The sequence below is a fragment of the Xiphophorus maculatus genome, chromosome 9 (genome assembly GCF_002775205.1).
Source record: "Xiphophorus maculatus strain JP 163 A chromosome 9, X_maculatus-5.0-male, whole genome shotgun sequence".
Classification (NCBI taxonomy): domain Eukaryota; kingdom Metazoa; phylum Chordata; class Actinopteri; order Cyprinodontiformes; family Poeciliidae; genus Xiphophorus; species Xiphophorus maculatus.
The window spans coordinates 25,863,624-25,885,592 of NC_036451.1; the positions used below are offsets into that span (position 1 = coordinate 25,863,624).

At 38.6% G+C, this 21,969-nt stretch overlaps 1 protein-coding gene across 7 annotated transcripts in view; it reads right to left on the minus strand.

Annotated features, from left to right (window-relative positions):
- Nucleotides 1-21,969, minus strand: part of sned1 (sushi, nidogen and EGF like domains 1) — an 84,591-nt gene that overhangs the window by 50,811 nt on the left and 11,811 nt on the right. For all 7 annotated transcript variants that reach the window (XR_002753329.1, XM_023340259.1, XM_023340264.1 and 4 more), the window contains 13 exons: nucleotides 13,900-14,040; nucleotides 13,621-13,780; nucleotides 13,406-13,531; nucleotides 12,998-13,111; nucleotides 11,877-11,990; nucleotides 11,347-11,460; nucleotides 9,249-9,284; nucleotides 6,588-6,680; nucleotides 6,356-6,484; nucleotides 4,738-4,857; nucleotides 4,281-4,397; nucleotides 1,604-1,747; nucleotides 93-206 (listed from right to left, as the gene is read on the minus strand). Coding sequence is in view for 6 of the 7 variants with exons in the window: in XM_023340259.1 (XP_023196027.1) it covers nucleotides 93-206; nucleotides 1,604-1,747; nucleotides 4,281-4,397; nucleotides 4,738-4,857; nucleotides 6,356-6,484; nucleotides 6,588-6,680; nucleotides 9,249-9,284; nucleotides 11,347-11,460; nucleotides 11,877-11,990; nucleotides 12,998-13,111; nucleotides 13,406-13,531; nucleotides 13,621-13,780; nucleotides 13,900-14,040 (1,522 nt within the window). In the remaining variant the exon portion in view is untranslated. The remainder of the gene's footprint in view (nucleotides 1-92; nucleotides 207-1,603; nucleotides 1,748-4,280; nucleotides 4,398-4,737; nucleotides 4,858-6,355; nucleotides 6,485-6,587; nucleotides 6,681-9,248; nucleotides 9,285-11,346; nucleotides 11,461-11,876; nucleotides 11,991-12,997; nucleotides 13,112-13,405; nucleotides 13,532-13,620; nucleotides 13,781-13,899; nucleotides 14,041-21,969) is intronic.

The following is a 21,969-nucleotide window of genomic DNA, read 5'->3' on the forward strand; positions in this document are numbered from 1 at the left end:
AGAGGAAATGATACATTCACATGTAGGAGCCATATCCGTGTGAATATTCTTTTGTGTTTCTGTGAATGTCATGGATCTACGGAAAGCCTTACCAATCTGACAGCTTTTTCCCCTAAAGCCGTCCTTGCAGACACACTTATAGGACCCAATCTTGTTCTGACAAGAACCGCCGTTGAGACAAGGCTGTGATAAGCACTCGTTAATCTCTGTCAAAAAAAGAAACAATTAAGTTAAGGTACATGTAAAGTAAAGCATTACTCCGAACCACTGAAGGATGTTTAACTTTAATTAACAACGTTTCCATTGACCATAAAATTGCACAAACTGGAATTGTGCAAAATTAGTTTGTGTAATGGAAACACGCCAATTTTGAAAAAACTCAAATTTTTGCATAGAAATTTTCATGTCGAGATGAGGTGGCTTTTCAGCCATATCAAATTTTGTGAATTTCACAAAAATGCAATGGAAACACTATTTTTCCCCACATCAAGCCAGTTTGTATACAGCAGTGTGCACTTATTTGTAGACACTGGCCTTCTGTGACAATGCGCAGCTGGCTCCACGAAAGCTCTCACAGCATCTCAAAGTTCATCAAATGTTGAGTTTGTTACTCAAAAGTGTTCGCTTTTTTTGCCGATTACAATTTCCCTAAAACACATAGCTGCTCCCCAGCATAGGTTTGTCTCTCCAACACCTGAATAGCGTCTCCTCTCCTGGCTGTTGATGAGCGCTAGCATTGCGGCTTAAATATGAATACATCTCCTGTAACTGTTTACATCAATCGCCACCTTGACTTTTAAATGACTTATCGCGTACACAGACGTATTCACATGTGATTTTAATTCTGTTTCTTATTCAGTAGAAACATCGCAATTGCTGTTCTTCAATATTAGCAGAATATCGAGAAGGTTTTGCACACATTTAGAAACGCAGCTACTGTAAGAACAAAACTGTTTTTCACATGGGCTTGTTTTTGGGGGTTGGAGAGGGTGCATTTGTTGTTGTGTTCTACAGACTCTTACAAACGGGCGGCTGGGTCCAGTCTCCCTGAGTGCCGCAGATGCTCTGCGTGGCTCTGGGCACAGACGTGAACCCTGAATGGCAAACATACGCAGCGACGGAGCCTGGTGTTGTCGAGGAGAACTGGACCTCAGCATGTTTGACATGGGGGGGCGGCCCAGCTCTAAAACGAACGCAAACACGCCGATAAATACAAGCATGGCTGCATAGTAACAGGATGCTCACAGTGGCCCCCCACCAAAGCACACCAAAGGTTATGGAGGTGCTTTCCATCAAGAACCGTCTGTATTTGTCCTGCTAAAATTACCTCCAGCACGTTGTTAAGAGTGTGTAGACATGAATCACCGTGTCTAATCACGTCTTACTTTATATAGCCTACACAGCCATCTATATTTGTAAATGCGGGGCCTCTAGTGCAGCAACACCGCTAAGATTATCTTTAGATGGAAAGCTAATATCTACGCACTTTAACAACTCAGGATATCCTCCGGCCTCGTTTAATCTGTCCAGGGCAACATCTTGCAAATGTCAACATCAGAGGGAGATTAAGACATTGTTGCCCGGTGACACAAAGTCTGCTTACCTGCAGAGGGACGTAGTGAGCTCCGGCTTATTTGACAGTCTTTTCCGCTGTATTCGACAGTGCATTCACATTTATACTTTCCTAGGTAGTGAAAACACGTTCCACCGTTTTGGCAGGGAGTGGAGGAACAGGGGTCTGGCTTTCCTGAAAACCAAAAAAAGGACTATAATGAAATTCTTTCTTTTAATTACTGAGGTAGTTTACTTCAGTACTTCCCAACCCTTGTCCTCAAGGCACACTGCCCTGCATGTTTTAGGTATTTCCTTGCTTCAGTCCAGCTGATTTCAATTGATCACTGATTAACAGCCGTTTGTTGAACTACAATCAATTGAATCAGGCACATTACAGCAGGGACACCTCTAAAACATGTAGGACAGTGTGCCTTGAGGACCAGGGTTGGGAAACACTGGTTTACTTTTCTGGCATTCAGGACAAGGCTAGCAGTTTGAATATTAAAGATAAACTATGAATCGTACAAGTAAGGAGCATTACAAGAATAACACACTCACCCTCCACTTTATTAGGTACACCTTGCTAGTGTAACTTATAAGTTTACACTAGCAAAGGGTGGAACGCCATTTTGCCTACAAACCGCCTTAATTCTACATGGCAAAGACTCAAAAAGGTACTATTAACATTCCCTAAAGATTTTGGTCCACATGAACATGGCAACATCACTGAGTTTCTGCAGTTTTGGTGCTCTACTGATAGAGATCAGCTGACTGGAAAGGCTGTTAGAGTACAGCAATGCCATAATGTTCTAGAAACCAGTTTGAGGCAATGTATTATCTTGCTAAAATCAGCCAAAAGAAGTAAGAAATTACTGACAGGAATTGTGAACCTTCCATCTGAATATTGCAGTTGAAATTAAGATCTGCCCAGGCAATGTATTTCAGGCCAGTTATTGCACATATTTACCAACTATGAGTAAATCGTGGGACTGGGCTTCAAAATAAAATCTCGGATTGTTTTCATACCAGATCTGATTTTAATTAAAAACATTTTTTTCTCAATTTCTTTTTTTAAAAAAAGAAATTACAAATGACTTGTAAAAGTGAATTTTATTTCAAATACCCTCTACTGCGTGTTGTACAGTACTATGGGAGTATCAGAGCCAGGCGATGAGAATATTTTTAATTAAAATAATGAAATAATAATATTAGGAGATCAAAGAGGAAATTTTACTGGAAAAAAAATCTTACAATTACGAGAAAACAGTCTTTATTGAGAAAAAAGCTTGGATAAAATTACCAAAATATGATGTGTCTACCTCAGTCTATGTAGTTCTTTTTTCAAAATAGATGCAGTTGTTTGCATGGATGTTTCAAAGTCCTGCTACTGATAACTATTTGACGCAAACGTGTTAAAAGGAATTTCTATTAAGTGTTATCTGTAAAACTTGTAACAAAAAACTTAAAATGAGGAATGTTAAGCAATTTGTGATCTTATGCTTTGGTATTTTTGTGTTGAGTTCTCATTAAACAGCTACTTTATTCTCCTAATATTACAAATATCTTATTGGAATATTATTGTCATATTAAAACAAATACACAAATCTTAGCTTGGCCCTAATATTTTGTCGTAGAGTTGTCCTGAATTTAAAGTCCAAATGAATAGAAGCTGTAAAATACGCTTCTGCTGACATCACCCCCAAAATATGGAAACCCAAGGAGTGCAACAAAATAACAAAATTTAAATTTTCCAAAAATTAACCTAAAAATTCAATTGAAGTAAATTGTGACATAAGCTTCCTGTTAACTGACAGGAGTGGCATATCGTGTGGTCTGGTGCTGCTTCAAGGCTCAAGGGGTTGTGTGTTACATATTGTATTCTGCATGTCGGCTGTAATGAGAGGTTCTATGGGCTATTGCTGGCTTGCTGTCATCTTGAACCACGCTGCCCATTCTCCACACAGCAGATACTTCATGGATAGTTTCTTTATTTCTGACCATTCTCTGCAAACCTGAAAAATTGCTGTGTGTGAAAACTTCCACAGATCAGCAGGTTTCTGAAATATCTTACAGTTATGAGAAAACAGTATTTTTATTGAGAAAAAGAAAAGAAAAGAGAGGCTTCTTGTTGGAGTCAGCTTCTCTGGCACCAACAACCATACAACGTTCAAAATATTTCAAATCCCCTTGTTTTCACATTCTTGGTTGGAACATTAGCAAGTCATCTTCACCATATCTAGATGCCTGAATGCACTGAGTTGCTGCCCTATATTTGGTTGGTTTACTCTGTGAGCAGACAGCAAAAAGAACAGTACGTTATGAAGTGGACGGTGTTTGTTTATATACCTGAAACCAGAAGTTTACGTACACCAAATAAAAATTCATACATGTTTTTTTTCTCAATGTCTGAAGATACAACAGAACAAACTTCTTTTATTTTAGTTCAGCAAGAGTTACCAACATAAGATATCTACATCATTCTGTATGCACATGTTTGATTCTGACAACATTAATAAATAACTATATTGACATATTATTTCTCTAAATATCATTGCATTCAGCAACAAACTGATGTTTGGTCTGATTTGTGCATAATTAGCTTAGACACACTGAAAGCACTGGAGTTGTCTGAGTAGTTATTGACTTATTTCCACACATTTACTTTAATACTTTCACACAAACCTGCAACCAAATATTAGACATAATAACAGTAGAGTGGTACTCACCCACTTCGCAGTGTTTTCCAGTAAATCTGTAAGGACATACACATCTGTAGCTCCCTCCCTCTTCCTTACAGGAGCCTCCATTACGACAGGGGCTCGACGCACATGTATTAAGTCTAACTGGAAAGAGACAGTCAAAGAGAGGAATCATTGAAGAAGAGAGCACTCGAGCTTTTAATCGCACAAAATACATCTCTTCCACTCCGTTGAGATTTGAGTCATAATTTGGGGAAATAGCCCATAACTCCGTCATACATACAAATTATCATAAGCCTCTCAGCATTGCAATTTTTCAAGGAGCATTACGAATGATGGCATGTTTCCTAGGGCATGAAAAGCTGCTGTTGGACTTGAGCCCAGGTAATAACACACAACACAGAGGGATGTTTTATGGATGCTGCTTAATAGGCAAGGCGATTCATATGCAAGCACAGCTGAATGTTTTAATCAATTATTCTACCTTTTTCACAATGTTTGCCAGAGTATCCATATCTGCACTCGCAGGTGTAGCCTCCGTCTCGTTCGTAGCAGTACCCGCCGTTCAGACAAGGCGAGGAGTCGCAGACCGACTGGGGCTGTACTGAAAAACACATAACAAGACTTGATTGTGTTCCACTGCAGTGGGGGACAGAAAAGCTCCAAAGTTTTGCTCAAGTACATGGAGATTTGGTTCAACTTCAAAAAAAAAAAAAAAAAAAACACAAAAAAATAAAGTTTGTTTTTTATTCAGTTGATTACAGAACAATCAACAACATCAAAGATGTCAATTTCGCCCAGTATTCACGATTTGAACTGCGAATGTTAGATGTTCAGTTATGAAGCTCAAGTGTTTGTGACTACAGGAAACAAATATACATGCAGTAATAAATATAGTGTAGCCAGAAGTTTACATGCACTGATTGTGGGCATGACTGTCACATTCATTTTGGGTTTTTAAGGATTTTTCAAAGCTGTTCTTTTTCCGAATGTGGTAATACAGACTGAAAAATATGCATATATTTAACTAAGTCTTTTAATTAGAAGCTCAGAGGTTTTGAGTAAACCTTTATCTTACCATCAGTGATTATGTTTGATTGCAGCAGGAAGTTTCTCTTTGCCAGCATAAACAAGGACTTGCTTGACAGCACTCGTCGGACTGACCAATACTCAGAACAATCGAAATGTCCAAGGAATTCGGTCAAAATTTAATGGGAACTGTACAATTTACAACCTTAAAAAGTACCTTTAGTCACTTCTGAACAACTGCAGATTCCAACATTGCCAGTTCAGTAGCACATATAAGTTTGTTAGGATTTTAACATTTTCCCAAGGTCTGGAATAAGGCCCAAACTGTCACCCTTAGATATAAGGAACGAACCAGAAGCAGCTAGCAGAGTCTCCAATCTGCCATAAACTGCTCACAGCAAAGTAAGGGTTACATTGCCATGGACTGGGAAGGAGAACACCAAACAAAAAGCCTAAGCTCCAAAATTGACACCAATGAAATCTACCAAAAACTGGAACTACCTACATGGATGAGCCAATTGAGAAAGTTTGTTATGTTTAGATAGCACAACTATTCAGATTTTGGGGCCACTGAATGGAGGAAAGAGTGAGGGAATCAAGGTGTGGTTTTCATACTTAATACCACTGTAACTGTCAAGCATGGTGCTGGTTGCACAACGCTAAGAGTCTGTTTACTGTTGGCTTGAAGGGTATAACAGCACAAACATCTAACATTAACTTCACATAAAATCAACAGCTTAACCGATGCAATTTGAAGACAGCGCCGTGTTTCAACAAACCAAAGAAACGCCGGTTTTAAATTATGCCAAAACAGGGAAAGCTTTCGGAATGGCTATGACCTGAAGCCCAGAGAAAAATTGTGGACTACAGCCAAGAAGCAAAGTCCATGTCAGAAAGCCAACCTAGTAAAGGTTTGAACCAAATATTAGTAGGAGTAAATGTGCAACATTGACTTTTTTGATGACTGGAGAAAATCAACAATCCCACCACACCCATGACAAGGGTATGAAAACTTCTGACTGAATGCAGCTGCCAAAGTGTTTGTTCACCATGCTGGTGCCTCAGGGTCTTACCAGGGTAAAAGTCCATATGATCAGGCTCTACTCCAATGTGACACGTACAAAGATAAGCTCCTCCATACTCCAAACAGGGACTTCCATCAGGACATGTTCTGCTGTTACTGCACAGGGTCTGAGTTATTCCTGAGTTAGGGGAATTGAGAAAAGCAAGTACATAAATTCTGGAGGAAAATGTCTCAGTCACAGCGTGACCCATTCATCAAGGGATTATTCAGCTCATACCCACCAAGCTGACAGTAGGCTCCGGTGTAGCCTGGAGGGCATTCACAGGTTCCATTGATGCCCACGCAGACGCCTCCATTCTGGCAAAGGCATTCTACTGCAGACACAAACACACAGGCACGCACGCACGCACGCACGCACGCACGCACGCACGCACGCACGCACGCACGCACGCACGCACGCACGCACGCACGCACACACACACACACACACACACACACACACACACACACACACACACACACAGATTGAGATGGGCTGTGTGAAAGATTCAGTACTAATAACCATCATCAATGCCACATGTTGAGTGTCTTTCATCTGATATATTGCAAACGCAAGGTTCTCAAACTAGCACTGCTTGAGTTTCAAAAGGGAAAACAAGCGAGAAATGCTGATTTCTGTGCCGAGTGTCCATCTAATGAAAGTTAGCAATGTGAGCTAATAACGATGTATTTTTTTTACAGTTTGTGTATCCCAGCAAAATGGACAATGTTCAATACCAAAAATTGTACAGTACTTCCTTGTTAGATATTTAGCAAGAAGTACAAAAAAAGACAAAAAAAACATTACTATTTGGAAATGTTGACTCCTGAAATAAAATGGAAAGCAAAATTAAACCACATATTTCAACAAAACATGCAGTGCCAATCTAGAGAAACGCTTCCATGTGTTTATCATTGGTCGCATTTATTACTACAACAGTGTCTTCACAGGTCTGCCTTAAAAATTAATGAGACAACTGCAGCTGATCCAGAACGCTGCTGCTGGTGTTCTGACTAAAACCAGGAAGATGGAGCACATCATTCAGTTCTAAAGTCCTGCCATTGGATCTCTGTAGTTCAGAGAATAGACTTTAAAATACTGTTGTTGGTTGATAAATCACTGAATGGCTCGGCACCACAATACATTAAAGATCTGCTGTTGTCATAGCAACCTTCCAGACTTCTCAGGGCTTCTGGTTCTGCTCTGCATCCCCAGAACCAGAACCAAACATGGAGACACAGCATTCAGCTTCTATGCACCACAAATCTGGAACACACTTCCAGGAAACTGCAAAACTGCAATTTTAGTTCCTTTAAATCAAGGCTATATACTTACCTGTTTAGAGTTGCCTTTGAACCATAATAAATCTAACATTGACCAAAATATTTGATGTGTATGATGATTTTAATGACAGCATTCGTCAAAATGTAATGTTTGTTACTGGTTCCTCAATTGTTGATTCTATGGCGTTTTTATGATGCCTTGTTGCTGTAATGTGCTCCACATTAAAAAAACTTGATTGACTTAACATCTTTCTCCGTTTTATTTGCCGTTGATTATGGTGGTATTGGAAAACCATAGCCCTTACTAACGTGGTTATTTGTTTTAAGAAAACCACTGCTGCAAACTATCAATTTGCTGCCATTTTTCTTTTCCGACAACTTCAGAGGATAAAAAAAAAATTAAAATGAAAAATGAAAAAATTACCCTTCTGCACAATGCACATCCGCTCCTCACGAACCGTACGAATGTTTTTGTTTTCCTCCCTGCTTAATTGCAGCAGCGGATCAAAGGACACGGCTGTGTCGTGGCTTAATGGCTCCACCTTTGAAGTCACTGGGAGCTCTGGTGGAGGGCATTCATTTTCTGGTGATATGGGGCATATTTTGTGACCAAAAAATGCAATTCCCCGAGGGCAATTAATGGACTGTTAATTCGAGAGAGCCACTTTGACTGGCCACCTGCGCCGCCCGGACCCTTTGATCTGAGAGCGTGATTAGGCACGCCTGAGTCCGGCTACTTTCTCTTCCTTGGAGAATCCTGCTCTTTTTTTCCCCTGCTGTGCCTTCCAAGTGAGCCAGGCAGGAAAGTATTTGGGAGATTTAAGAGAGCCTATATAAGCACTGATAGTTATTTCAGCTCAGGGGTGAAAAGCAACATGCATTTGCAGGAGCTCAAACCTTATTACAGGGCACTTTTAGCAGAGGGAACAAACACTTGCAGCAACTGCTCTGAGTTGGTTAAGTGCAATCTCTTTTGAAAGATGAAAGTTAATCTCTGGAACAGGAATAGCATGACACAAACTCTACATGCTGTGAAACTGGGAATGAAATTTTTGAGTGCAAATGGCTACAAACGATAATTCACGGAGCGATGCTATGGCTATGTTTCAAAGAGCAGCAGTTTTGAAAGCGTGCATTCTTCAGCAGCACGGGCTGATGAAATGACTCGAATACCACCGCACTGCTTCAGCTCATAAACTGGCACTTTTTAGGTCTAGACGAAACGCCTCCTCTTGTTTGTAAACTAATAAAAAGGCACTACAAAGCAATTATTCGCAGGATCAAGCAACCGGTTCCTGTAGTAAACTGGGCAAGGCCGTGTCAGTTTTGATAATTACGATAATCCATCACTACAGCCGAGTCTTCCAGGGCAGACTTCCACATTCCTGTGGGATAGCACAGCTCTTCTTCAAAATACCTCAGTCTGCCTCTCTACCTGCCCAGCCGCCTGCAGTTAGCAGCAGAGAACAAAACCTGCACACTTTGACACCATTCAGACGAGAGCACAGGAACAGATCCAAAGGAAAAAATAACTTCAACCCAGTGTATTCTTAATCTCCCCAAAATGCAGATGTAAAACAGCAAAATGTGAACTATTTTTGGCGAAGCTTCTTGGTTACCTGTTTGGTTGTGTGGCTCAGTGGAGTTCATCAGCTCTGAGGAAAGGAAACAACAATAGAGGGTTATTTTATTAAAATAATACAATACAGAAGATGAAACCTCTTTCGTATTGAGAAATTTACTGGTTTCCAAAAAAACTATGGAAATAAAGGGTTTCAGAAATGAAGAATGAGAATGAAAACATTCTTAGAGAAAAGTACATCTTATTCCATAAATATGAAACAATCACCATAAACTGTGGTGTCCAATTTTCTTTCCCCACGCGGGCCAAAATTGTCAAAGCACACAGAAGATTATTTTGTTTTTCAATTAAAAACACACAAATGATAATTATTTTTACAATGTAGACAGTAATTGAAGCGTACAATATTTTAAGAAAAAGAACATAGCATTCTGACTGTAGTAGAAAAATCATAGTTATACATTACAGAGATAAAAAAAATAAGGCAGATAACTACAGTAAATCAGACAACATAAATCTAAGCTTATTACATAATTCTGTATTTGCAGAAACTAGATCAGAAAGTATGGGGGGGAATCAGAGACTTAACTATTTTGAACTAAAAAGTATCTACAATATTCATTTTTATTTTTTTTCTAATAAGATTTTAATCGCTTATGTTGGCCCTAAAAGAACTTTTGAAAAGTTGGGATGTTGGCGCGTTAGGTCTACAAATAATGATGACTCTTGAATTTCATAAAGAAAAGATTAAAAAAGCTCCAGCTTTTCAGCAAAAGGTGGAGAAAATAACTGAACTGTTTAAAAACAATGTGAACTCTGCAAATTAGAAGTAATTTTCATATTTTTCCCCACCAAAGCGTCTGACAATATTAAATTCATAAAAACTTTGGCTGGAAATGACTTAAACCGAGAAATGTTTTTGAACATAAAAGTTTAAAAAAGCTAATTTTAGCAAGTTTCCTATGTATTTTTATGTAAAATTACAGATAAATTCCACAATAGAATGACAATAGAAGAAGGCATCAATTTCTTCAGTCATGTCTTCGTTTCATTTGATAAAATAAATTTCTCTCTTTGTAAGTAACTTTCTTTTTCTTAAAACCTAAACACAGAGGTAAAAATTATATTCCTCTGGCAGTAAAATAAGCAAATGTTAGAATACAGGAAAAAAAAACAACTTGATAAGCTAAATTTAATCAAAGGACCAAGGATATTTTTGCAGCTCTAGACAAATTTCATTTCCTGGACAAAAATGAGTCCTTGTATTGTAAAGGTGTTGAATCCGTATTTTCTGACCTACTCTAATCTAATGGGTTCTTTTTCTTTTTTTGATATTACAACACCTTGAAAAGTAATCACATTTTATATTTTGTCACATTACGTCCACAGACTACAAAAGAATATGTTGCTTTCAATAAGTAAAATATGCTGTGCATTTGTATTCTGCTCCACTGAGTCAATATTTCTGCTACAATCACAGCTGAAAGTCTATTGTTGCATTTCTCTACCAGCTTTAAACATAGAGACAAGACTTTGTCTTGTTCTTCTCTGTGAAATAGCTTATGCTCAGTCAGATATGAAGGGGATAATCTGTAAACATCAGCCTTCAGTCCTTATAAAATGCTTAAGGATTTAAGTTTGGAGCTCTACTGAACCATTGTAACACAGGAATATTAATTTGTTGGTGTCAGAATAAATCCAGAATCCTTTTCTCACCCCTTGCATGACTTCATGTCGATCTGTGAGATAAAATCCTGCAGAAGTTCATTGAAGGCTTTTCTGTACACAGTTTCTGTCCACACAGCTGCAGAAATCCTCTCTGAATTCATAATTCTTTCCACTTTTCCAAAGTTGATTATTTTAAAGGCACATTAATTTGGCTAAGAGCATGCCGAAGTATGCTAAAAATGTTTTCAGTGGCAGTACATCCACAAATCCCTGCAACTGAACAGGATCAAGAAACAGAAAAGCCCTCTTCCAGCCAACAGGCCTGAGAAGCGAATGCTGCAATTAGTTATTATAAACTGTCTGCAGAGCAGCTTGCGTTGCTCTGCAAAGGCAACCAGGATACAGTTGATGCAGCCAAAACAACAAAAAACAAATGTTTTCTACAAGTTTCTCTTGCTGAATCCCACCTGTTTCGCAGAAAATCCCAGTGAACGCAGCGAGACACGCGCAGGTGAAGCCGGTCACCTGATCCACGCATTCTCCTCCATTCAGACACGGCTGGGATTCACATTCGTTTATGTCTGAGGAACACACCGATATCGAACAATCAAAGGTGAGTCAAGAGGTGGATGTGTTCAACAGTAAGCTGGATTAGCGGGATTGGCCTCGCGTGGTGCAGGCATAAAGTTTCATTGACCAGGTGTCTGGCATTAGGATTGTTTTCATGTAGAAACAGGGATTTGTGAACTCTGGAGGGCCTGATCATTTCATTTCCTCCCGGATTTAAGTTACAAAACTAAACATCTGCATGGTACTTAAATGAGAAAATGACTTTTTGCATACTGACTTCACTGAAGGTGGCTGTTTGAATATAAGGCCAGTTTGTCTACCAATACCAATTTGTCCAGACTGATAAAGTTTTTGACACAAACATCTGCTGAAAGAATGGACTGTAGAACGAAGTGAAAATGAGTCCACCGAGACAAACCCCTCTCACCTGTCTCACAACGCACCCCGGTGAAACCCGGCTCACACACACAGGTGAAATTGCCATTGCCTTGTATGCACGACGCGTTGTTAAGGCATGGTCTGTCTTCGCACTCGTCAATGTCTGCAACACACGCACACAGAAAGAAACACTCGGAATATTTTCTCAGCTGATTAATATATCCACCACAAGGCTCCCCTCATTCTGCAAAAATGTGCCGCTGGCTGCGAAGGTATTAGAAGAGGCTTTGATACTTTTTTGCAGGCTGATCGTCTTTGTGTTTGTGTGGTAAGATGCTTAATGAGAGCTTAGGTTCCAGGTAGGAAGGAAATTTGTTCAGCACGGTCAGAAACTACATCTCCATTTTAAGTAAACATAGCTTTTTCTCATATCATATTGTCACCTCCTTAAAATACTGACCTAAGTCTTTTTTTTTTTTTGCCAACAGTGTTTTTTGTAAACAAAAAGAAAAAAAAGACCACCTTTTTCTTTTAAATTGATGTTTCAGGCATGCGACTAGAGAACTACAAGACAAACGCATCTTAAGCTTTATAGATTTTTATTTTCAGTGACATGTATTTTTGTCACCACTTTACAATTATTTTCTACGTTGTGTTTCTCTAATACATTAAATCGGTTCAGATCTTGTCGACTCCCGTTAGCAGGTTCTAGAAAATGACTTGAAGTCATTGGTTGTCAAAGAGGAGAACAATACCTCAAGAATATAAAAGTGTAGAAATGATGGGCTAAGATGCAAAATGACTGCCGCTTACGGTAACAAAACGTTAACTGGTTGCGTTTGTCAAAAAATAGTCAGTCACGTGACTCTCTTCACTTTTTACAGATTAGTGATTGGCCAGAAAACTCCCGTTCTCGCCTTCATAAAAATCGCACAAAAATTCATTAAAAGTAAATGTAAAATAAAAGGCTTATATAAAATATCACTCACTGCTTGAAGTTATTCTGTCTGTTCATTAACATTGTGTTGCATCAGGATTGAAAGGGGAGAAGCATGCAGTTATCACACCCAATCCCAATAGAATGGAAACACAAATGCTGTATAAATGGAGGATTATAAATGGGAAAGTGACTTAGAGTCACGACGGCCTGAGGAAATGGGTGGAATGTACCTGTTTGACAGTGAACCCCCATGTATCCGGGAGGACACTCGCAGATGAAACCATTAATCCGATCTTTACAACTCCCACCATTCTGGCACGGATTGGAAACACACTCGTTGACATCTGCAAAAACAGGAGGAAACACAAGGGAGGCACTATGATGTTTTTAATTAAAAGGAAACATCTGGTAAACGATTGAGACGACTTCCAAGGATAACACATCTGATTGGCGCAGAGCTGATACAGGTATTAAGGAAATCTCAGGTGTCCCTCTGGAAAGTCTGCTGAAATCTAGCTATTTTCTTTACAAGCCGACATTATTTTTCCTGGCCGTTCTCGAGTAGACAAGTAGTCGCTCGCAGCATGCACCGTGTGTCAAGCTAAACACAGCAGGAAGCGGTGTCAACCATAACTCACTGATTTGGCACCGGCGCCCGGTGAAGCCAGCCAAGCAGGAGCAAGTGAAGGAGGGGTTGCCTGTAATACAGTCATCGATGCACTGGCCTCCGTTCAGGCACGGACGCAGGTGCGGACACACCGAGGCTGGAAGACAACGGGAACAGGAAGCGGAGTAATGTCAAAAGGTGCGATTTTAAAATAAATGTTCTTCTTTTAAGGAGCGCTGCTCTCACCAGAGCTGCAGCCTCCCACTTCCACGTTTGCGTCGTCTATTCTGAAGACCCATCTGCCCGGGTAGCCGACGTTGGTCGTTTCCTCTAAGCCGACCACATCGGCGGTGCGAGAGCCCGGGATGTTGAAGTAGCGCCTGCCGTCGCCAGCGTTAAAGCCTGCCTAGGAAGACAGTAACAAGCGGGACGGATGTGTCAAAGGACTGATAATAGAGAGATACTGAACCGCTCCCGACAGATGGGCACTTTGTATCCATAAGCAAGATAAGAAAGTGATCTTACCTGTGCCGCAATCCCCCCTAACCCCACAAGGTTTCCTCCACTGCTGGCATGCCTCCCTGTTGTCCAAGTGATGTTATTGTACTGGAATATGGTAAAGGAAAGCTCTCCGTCTGTAATCAGCACCACCTGGAAAGTATTAACCTGCACAGAAGGAAAAAACAGTTTTGGGTAAAATAATGACTCAGTGATTCTTGAGAAGTGGGACAAAATGGGTTTAAATTTTCCCCAACATTTTTTTTATTATTCCTCAAGCTTATGTATAGAAATATGACAAATGATGTTTTGGAAATGTAAAAATGCTAAGGTGCAGGCTCCCAGTTGCAATTTTTTTTTTTTTTTGAAAATTACATTTTTAATGGACCTGACCCAGAATTTTGTCATCACCATTTGACAAAAATAAATATGAAATTATTTTTTAATGACCCTATTAGTGATATTTTTACTAAGTTTTACAGACAAATGCTTCTCAAGAAACAAAATAAATATTATTTAAAACAAAAAACAACATAAAGTCCATCTGACAGAGTTGACAGTGGATGACGGAGTTGACGCAGAACTGAAGGTGGTGACAAACTAGTGAGTAAAAAGAAAAACTTGATACATGTGAAGTAATGCCATTAATGTAAAATACATTAAAATGAATCAACTGCACATTTAAGTGAGATTTGTCAACACTATCACTGAAGGAGTCAGACTGCCAGTTAAAAACTGACAGAGTTGTCGAAATGCCAAACTACCTCAATTTATATGATGTTATTCTGAAGGAGGCCATATTGTAGCTCAATCTTTACAGTTTACTAAAATTAAGCATTTATTTCACAAAATGTCATCAAAGTTTTGTAAATAGTCAGTTGTGGTGTTGACACATCATGGTTGTGATGAGCAACGTAGGAATAAAACAGAAGAAAAAACTAAAGTACAACATAAGCTAACTAGAGCTGCTCAGCCCTTTTAGCACAGGAAGAGAAAGGAAGAGGTCATGGGGTCCTCAGAAGTTCTGATGCCCCCCAATAATGCCTGATTTTTTTTTTTTTACATTCTTTTTGTCTGACGGTGTTGACAAAAACTTGGGACAAATTTCAATTGAGTTGGAAAATATATAAAAAATTATTTTTAATTCAATTTATTGATACTTTTATAATAATTTATTTAAATACTCGTACTTAATTGTCATAAAATATTATCTTAGTATTTCTTTAATTGTTTTAAACTTTTATAATGTATTGAGTTCTGCTCCAGGACAAGGGATTTTACAGACACCATCCACCTACTACAATGTTTAAAATAAAAAATATTCGGCGAACACCAGGAAAACATACATTTTTGTGCTCACATGGCCCAGGTTAGTTTAGTCAGATATTTGAAAAAATATATTTTGTGTATATTTTATTCAAATGTTGTGCTTTATCCATAGGACCTGTTTTGTCCCTCTTCTCAAGAATCACTGGACTTCATTAGTTGTTGATGCAAGAAAAAACCTTGAACACCAAAGAAAAATTTCTACTTGGATAACAAAAGGGGAGTAAAATGTCAAGAACTGAGCAAAGATATCAAATACAAGACCTTGAATATACTTGACTAAAGGTTTACCTTAATTGGAGCCTGCCCATAGCAATGCATATGGTTTTTGATTATTTTCCACCAAGGTTCTGCTTCCTTAAAACTCACTCCAGTAGGTAACTCTTATTTTTATATTTTTTAATGTTTTTTGCATACTTGTTAAATATGTCATTATGTCCTGACACCATGGAGACAGATAATATGTGAAGAAAATTAACTTCTCTGCCTCCTTCTTGTGATCCTACAGCCATCTGCAGCTCCCGGGCCAGAAACAACCAATCAGAGCCAGGAGGAGGGTCTTAGCGCTGTTAATCAAGCTCATGTTTCCCTGCTCCTACCCTGTCCTTTGCTCCGTACTCCACTACAGCTAGTTCTGCAAAGCAGAGCCTGCCTTAAATGCACAGGCTAGTTAACATGGCAACCAGTGACGACGGATAACCAGTGTTCCAGTAATTGGGGCCTGCCATGCAAAGCAATGGCAGGAACCTATTGCTATTCTCCCAAGAAAAGTTTCTTTATTATTATTGGGGCCTGCCATGCAAAGCAATGGCAGGAACCTATTACTCTACACCCAACAAAGTGTCTCTTTAATATTATTATAATTCTTTATTTTTCTTCCGTAACCGTTAATGCGGCTCGTACCGCTGGGTGCACACCTACAAATGAGGTATCAAAACGTGCAGAAAATTCACGCCATTGGAGCTATTACTTCTGGTGGGATTTGGGCTTAACGTGGCGACATAATTCGCAAAAAACTACGAAAAAACCCCCATTATAACTCAATGGGAAAAATCCTAGAAATACCCTATTTTTGAGGATTTGCTGTGTCGTCACAAATTCACCTAGAAATGCCATTCAAATTTCATTTTGTAGATACGTCTGTGATCTCTTCGAAAGTGAAGACGGCTCGTCGATACCAGTTACGGTTTGTCCACAATTTGCCTCTAAGCGACCCAAACTTTCTCATTTTTGCTGAAATTACAGTGACAGCCGATCTCGGTTCAGATCTGGGCATAACATTTCTTTCTCTCATCACTGTAAATGCTCTGAGTGAGGTACAGATATGAATCTCGGGACTATCGCAGAAGACACATTGAACTGTCATACGCTCGAAACGCTTTTCGAATATGTATTACGGTTCCCGAACAAGAAGGATTTGTTTCCAATGCTTTTTTTCAGTAAAGTGTGTTTGCTCAAACACACTTGTGTGTTTGAGAGCTCACAGCTCACAGCTCACACCTGCTGAGACCATTATTTGCCATAGCAACGGAACTCAAGAGGCTATTGGCTGCTGATTTGGACTACGAATACGCATCGCTGTAGTTCTATCTATCCTCAGTTGAAACAGATCAGGACTGAGAACTGGCCTTTAGAACTACTGCTGCTATGGGCTGTATATAACTGATTTAACTCAGTAACTGTTACACATGGGATTAGTTTGGAACTTTAAAATGGAGCATAATAATAATTTCAAAATAAAAGCCTTGAATAGTTTTACATCAGGTAATTGCTGTTTTTGGCTTTATTTGACGTTTTCATCCAAAGCACTGTTACACATGGGATTACTTTGGAACTTTAAAATGGAGAATAATAATAATTTCAAAATAAAAGCCTTGAATATTTTTACATCAGGTAATTGCTTTTTTTGGCCGTATATGACTTTTTCATCACAAGCAATGTTACACATGGGATTAGTTTGGAACTTTAAAATGGAGAATAATAATTTCAAAATAAAAGCCTTGAATATTTTTACATCAGGTAATTGCTGTTTTTGGCTTTATTTGACGTTTTCATCCAAAGCACTGTTACACATGGGATTACTTTGGAACTTTAAAATGGAGAATAATAATAATTTCAAAATAAAAGCCTTGAATATTTTTACATCAGGTAATTGCTGTTTTTGGCTTTATATGACTTTTTCATCCAAAGCACTGTTACACATGGGATTAGTTTGGAACTTTAAAATGGAGCATAATAATAATTTCAAAATAAAAGCCTTGAATATTTTTACATCAGGTAATTGCTCTTTTTGGCTTTATTTGACTTTTTCATCCAAAGCACTGTTACACGTGGTATTAGTTTGGCCCTTTGAAATGAAGCATTCTGAAAATTTCAAAATAAAAGCCTTGAATAATTTTACATGACGTAATTGCTCTTTTTGGCTTTATTTGACTTTTTCATCCAAAGCACTGTTACACGTGGTATTAGTTTGGCCCTTTGAAATGAAGCATACTGAAAATTTCAAAATAAAAGCCTTGAATATTTTTTACATCAGCTACTTGTGTTTTGAGCATTATATAACTATTTTAACCCAAGGACTATTACGCATGGGATTAGTTTGGCCCTTTGAAATGAAGTTTAACAAAACTTCCAAAATAAAAGCCTTGACAACATTTTAAATCGTACCGAACGGTGCACGTCCGCCTCGCTTAACGTTCTTGCGGTTCTCCGCGTGCCACTGCTTACGTCGCGGCGTTCTTTGGCGTCGACGCCGATTTGTGGCGCGACGACGCCGGGCCCGAACCCCACGGCCGCGCCTTGGCAGGCCCCGGCTAAATTTCTTCCGAAATTTTCTAGTTGGGGCCTGCCATGCAAAGCAATGGCAGGAACCTATTACTCTACACCCAACAAGCGTCTCTTTAATATTATTATAATTCTTTATTTTTCTTCCGTAACCGTTAATGCGGCTCGTACCGCTGGGTGCACACCTACAAATGAGGTATCAAAACGTGCAGAAAATTCACGCCATTGGAGCTATTACTTCTGGTGGGATTTGGGCTTAACGTGGCGACATAATTCGCAAAAAACTACGAAAAAAACCCCATTATAACTCAATGGGAAAAATCCTAGAAATACCCTATTTTTGAGGATTTGCTGTGTCGTCACAAATTCACCTAGAAATGCCATTCAAATTTCATTTTGTAGATACGTCTGTGATCTCTTCGAAAGTGAAGACGGCTCGTCGATACCAGTTACGGTTTGTCCACAATTTGCCTCTAAGCGACCCAAAGTTTCTCATTTTTCTTCAAATTAGAGTGACAGCCCATCTCGGTTCATATCTGGGCACAACATTTCTTTCTCTCATCACTGTAAATGCTCTGAGTGAGGTACAGATATGAATCTCGGGACTATCGCAGAAGACACATTGAACTGTCATACGCTCGAAACGCTTTTCGAATATGTATTACGGTTCCCGAACAAGAAGGATTTGTTTCCAATGCTTTTTTTCAGTAAAGTGTGTTTGCTCAAACACACTTGTGTGTTTGAGAGCTCACAGCTCAGAGCTCACACCTGCTGAGACCATTATTTGCCATAGCAACGGAACTCAAGAGGCTATTGGCTGCTGATTTGGACTACGAATACGCATCACTGTAGTTCTATCTATCCTCAGTTGAAACAGATCAGGACTGAGAACTGGCCTTTAGAACTACTGCTGCTATGGGCTGTATATAACTGATTTAACTCAGTAACTGTTACACATGGGATTACTTTGGAACTTTAAAATGGAGCATAATAATAATTTCAAAATAAAAGCCTTGAATAGTTTTACATCAGGTAATTGCTGTTTTTGGCTTTATTTGACGTTTTCATCCAAAGCACTGTTACACATGGGATTACTTTGGAACTTTAAAATGGAGAATAATAATAATTTCAAAATAAAAGCCTTGAATATTTTTACATCAGGTAATTGCTTTTTTTGGCCGCATATGACTTTTTCATCCAAAGCAATGTTACACATGGGATTAGTTTGGAACTTTAAAATGGAGAATAATAATTTCAAAATAAAAGCCTTGAATATTTTTACATCAGGTAATTGCTGTTTTTGGCTTTATTTGACGTTTTCATCCAAAGCACTGTTACACATGGGATTACTTTGGAACTTTAAAATGGAGAATAATAATAATTTCAAAATAAAAGCCTTGAATATTTTTACATCAGGTAATTGCTGTTTTTGGCTTTATATGACTTTTTCATCCAAAGCACTGTTACAAATGGGATTAGTTTGGAACTTTAAAATGGAGCATAATAATAATTTCAAAATAAAAGCCTTGAATATTTTTACATCAGGTAATTGCTCTTTTTGGCTTTATTTCACTTTTTCATCCAAAGCACTGTTACACGTGGTATTAGTTTGGCCCTTTGAAATGAAGCATTCTGAAAATTTCAAAATAAAAGCCTTGAATAATTTTACATGACGTAATTGCTCTTTTTGGCTTTATTTGACTTTTTCATCCAAAGCACTGTTACACGTGGTATTAGTTTGGCCCTTTGAAATGAAGCATACTGAAAATTTCAAAATAAAAGCCTTGAATATTTTTACATCAGCTACTTGTGTTTTGAGCATTATATAACTATTTTAACCCAAGGACTATTACGCATGGGATTAGTTTGGCCCTTTGAAATGAAGGTTAACAAAACTTCCAAAATAAAAGCCTCGACAACATTTTAAATCGTACCGAACGGTGCACGTCCGCCTCGCTTAACGTTCTTGCGGTTCTCCGCGTGCCACTGATCACGTCGCGGCGTCCTTTGGCGTCGACGCCGATTTGTGGCGCGACGACGCCGGGCCCATGCCCGACGGGCGCGCCTTGGCAGGCCCCGGCTAAATTTCTTCCGAAATTTTCTAGTTATTCTTTATTTTTCATCCGTAACCGTTAATGCGGCTCATACCGCTGCGTGCACACCTACAAAAGAGGTATCAAAACGTGCAGAAAATTCACGCCATTCCAGCTATTACTTTTGGTGGGATTCGGGATTAACATGGCGACATAATTCGCAAAAAACTACGAAAAAAACCCCATTATAACTCAATGGGAAAAATCCTAGAAATACCCTATTTTTGAGGATTTGCTGTGTCGTCACAAATTCACCTAGAAATGCCATTCAAATTTCATTTTGTAGATACGTCTGTGATCTCTTCGAAAGTGAAGACGGCTCGTCGATACCAGTTATGGTTTGTCCACAATTTGCCTCTAAGCGACCCAAAGTTTCTCATTTTTGCTCATATTAGAGTGACAGCCGACCTCGGTTCATATCTGGGCACAACATTTCTTTCTCTCATCACTGTAAATGCTCTGAGTGAGGTACAGATATGAATCTCGGGACTATCGCAGAAGACACATTGAACTGTCATACGCTTAAAACGCTTTTCGAATATGTATTACGGTTCCCGAACAAGAAGGATTTGTTTCCAATGCTTTTTTTCAGTAAAGTGTGTTTGCTCAAACACACTTGTGTGTTTGAGAGCTCACAGCTCAGAGCTCACACCTGCTGAGACCATTATTTGCCATAGCAACGGAACTCAAGAGGCTATTGGCTGCTGGTTAGGACTACGAATACGCATCGTTGTAGTTCTATCTATCCTCAGTTGAAACAGATCAGGACTGAGAACTGGCCTTTACAACTACTTGCTGCTTTGGGCTGTATATAACTGATTTAACTCAGTAACTGTTACACATGGGATTAGTTTTACACTTTAAAATTAAGCATATTGAAAATTTCACAATAAAAGCCCTGAATATTTTTACATGACGTAATTGCTCTTTTTTGGCTTTATTTGACTTTTTCATCCAAAGCACTGTTACACATGGTATTAGTTTGGCCCTTTAAAATGAAGCTTAACAAAAATTTCAAAATAAAAGCCTTGAATATTTTTACATCAGCTACTTGTGTTTTGAGCATTATATAACTATTTTAACCGAAGGACTATTACGCATGGGATTAGTTTGGCCCTTTGAAATGAAGCATCCTGCAAATTTCAAAATAAAAGCCTTGAATATTTTTACATGACGTAATTGCTCTTTTTGGCTTTATTTGACTTTTTCATCCAAAGCACTGTTACACATGGTATTAGTTTGGCCCTTTGAAATGAATATTAACAAAAATTTCAAAATTAAAGCCTTGAATATTTTTACATCATGTAATTGCTCTTTTTGGCTTTATTTGACTTTTTCATCCAAAGCACTGTTACACGTGGTATTAGTTTGGCCCTTTGAAATGAAGCTTAACAAAAGTTTCAAAATAAAAGCCTTGAATATTTTTACATGACGTAATTGCTCTTTTTGGCTTTATTTGACTTTTTCATCCAAAGCACTCTTACACGTGGTATTAGTTCAGAACTTTAAAATGAAGCATACTGAAAATTTCAAAATAAAAGCCTTGAATATTTTACATGAAGTAATTGCTCTTTTTGGCCGTATATGACTTTTTCATCCAAAGCAATGTTACACATGGGATTAGTTCGGAACTTTAAAATGGAGCATAATAATAATTTCAAAATAAAAGCCTTGAATATTTTTACATCAGGTAATTGCTGTTTTTGGCTTTATTTGACGTTTTCATCCAAAGCACTGTTACACATGGGATTACTTTGGAACTTTGAAATGAAGCATACTGAAAATTTCAAAATAAAAGCCTTGAATATTTTTACATCAGGTAATTGCTGTTTTTGGCTTTATATGACTTTTTCATCCAAAGCACTGTTACACATGGGATTAGTTTGGAACTTTA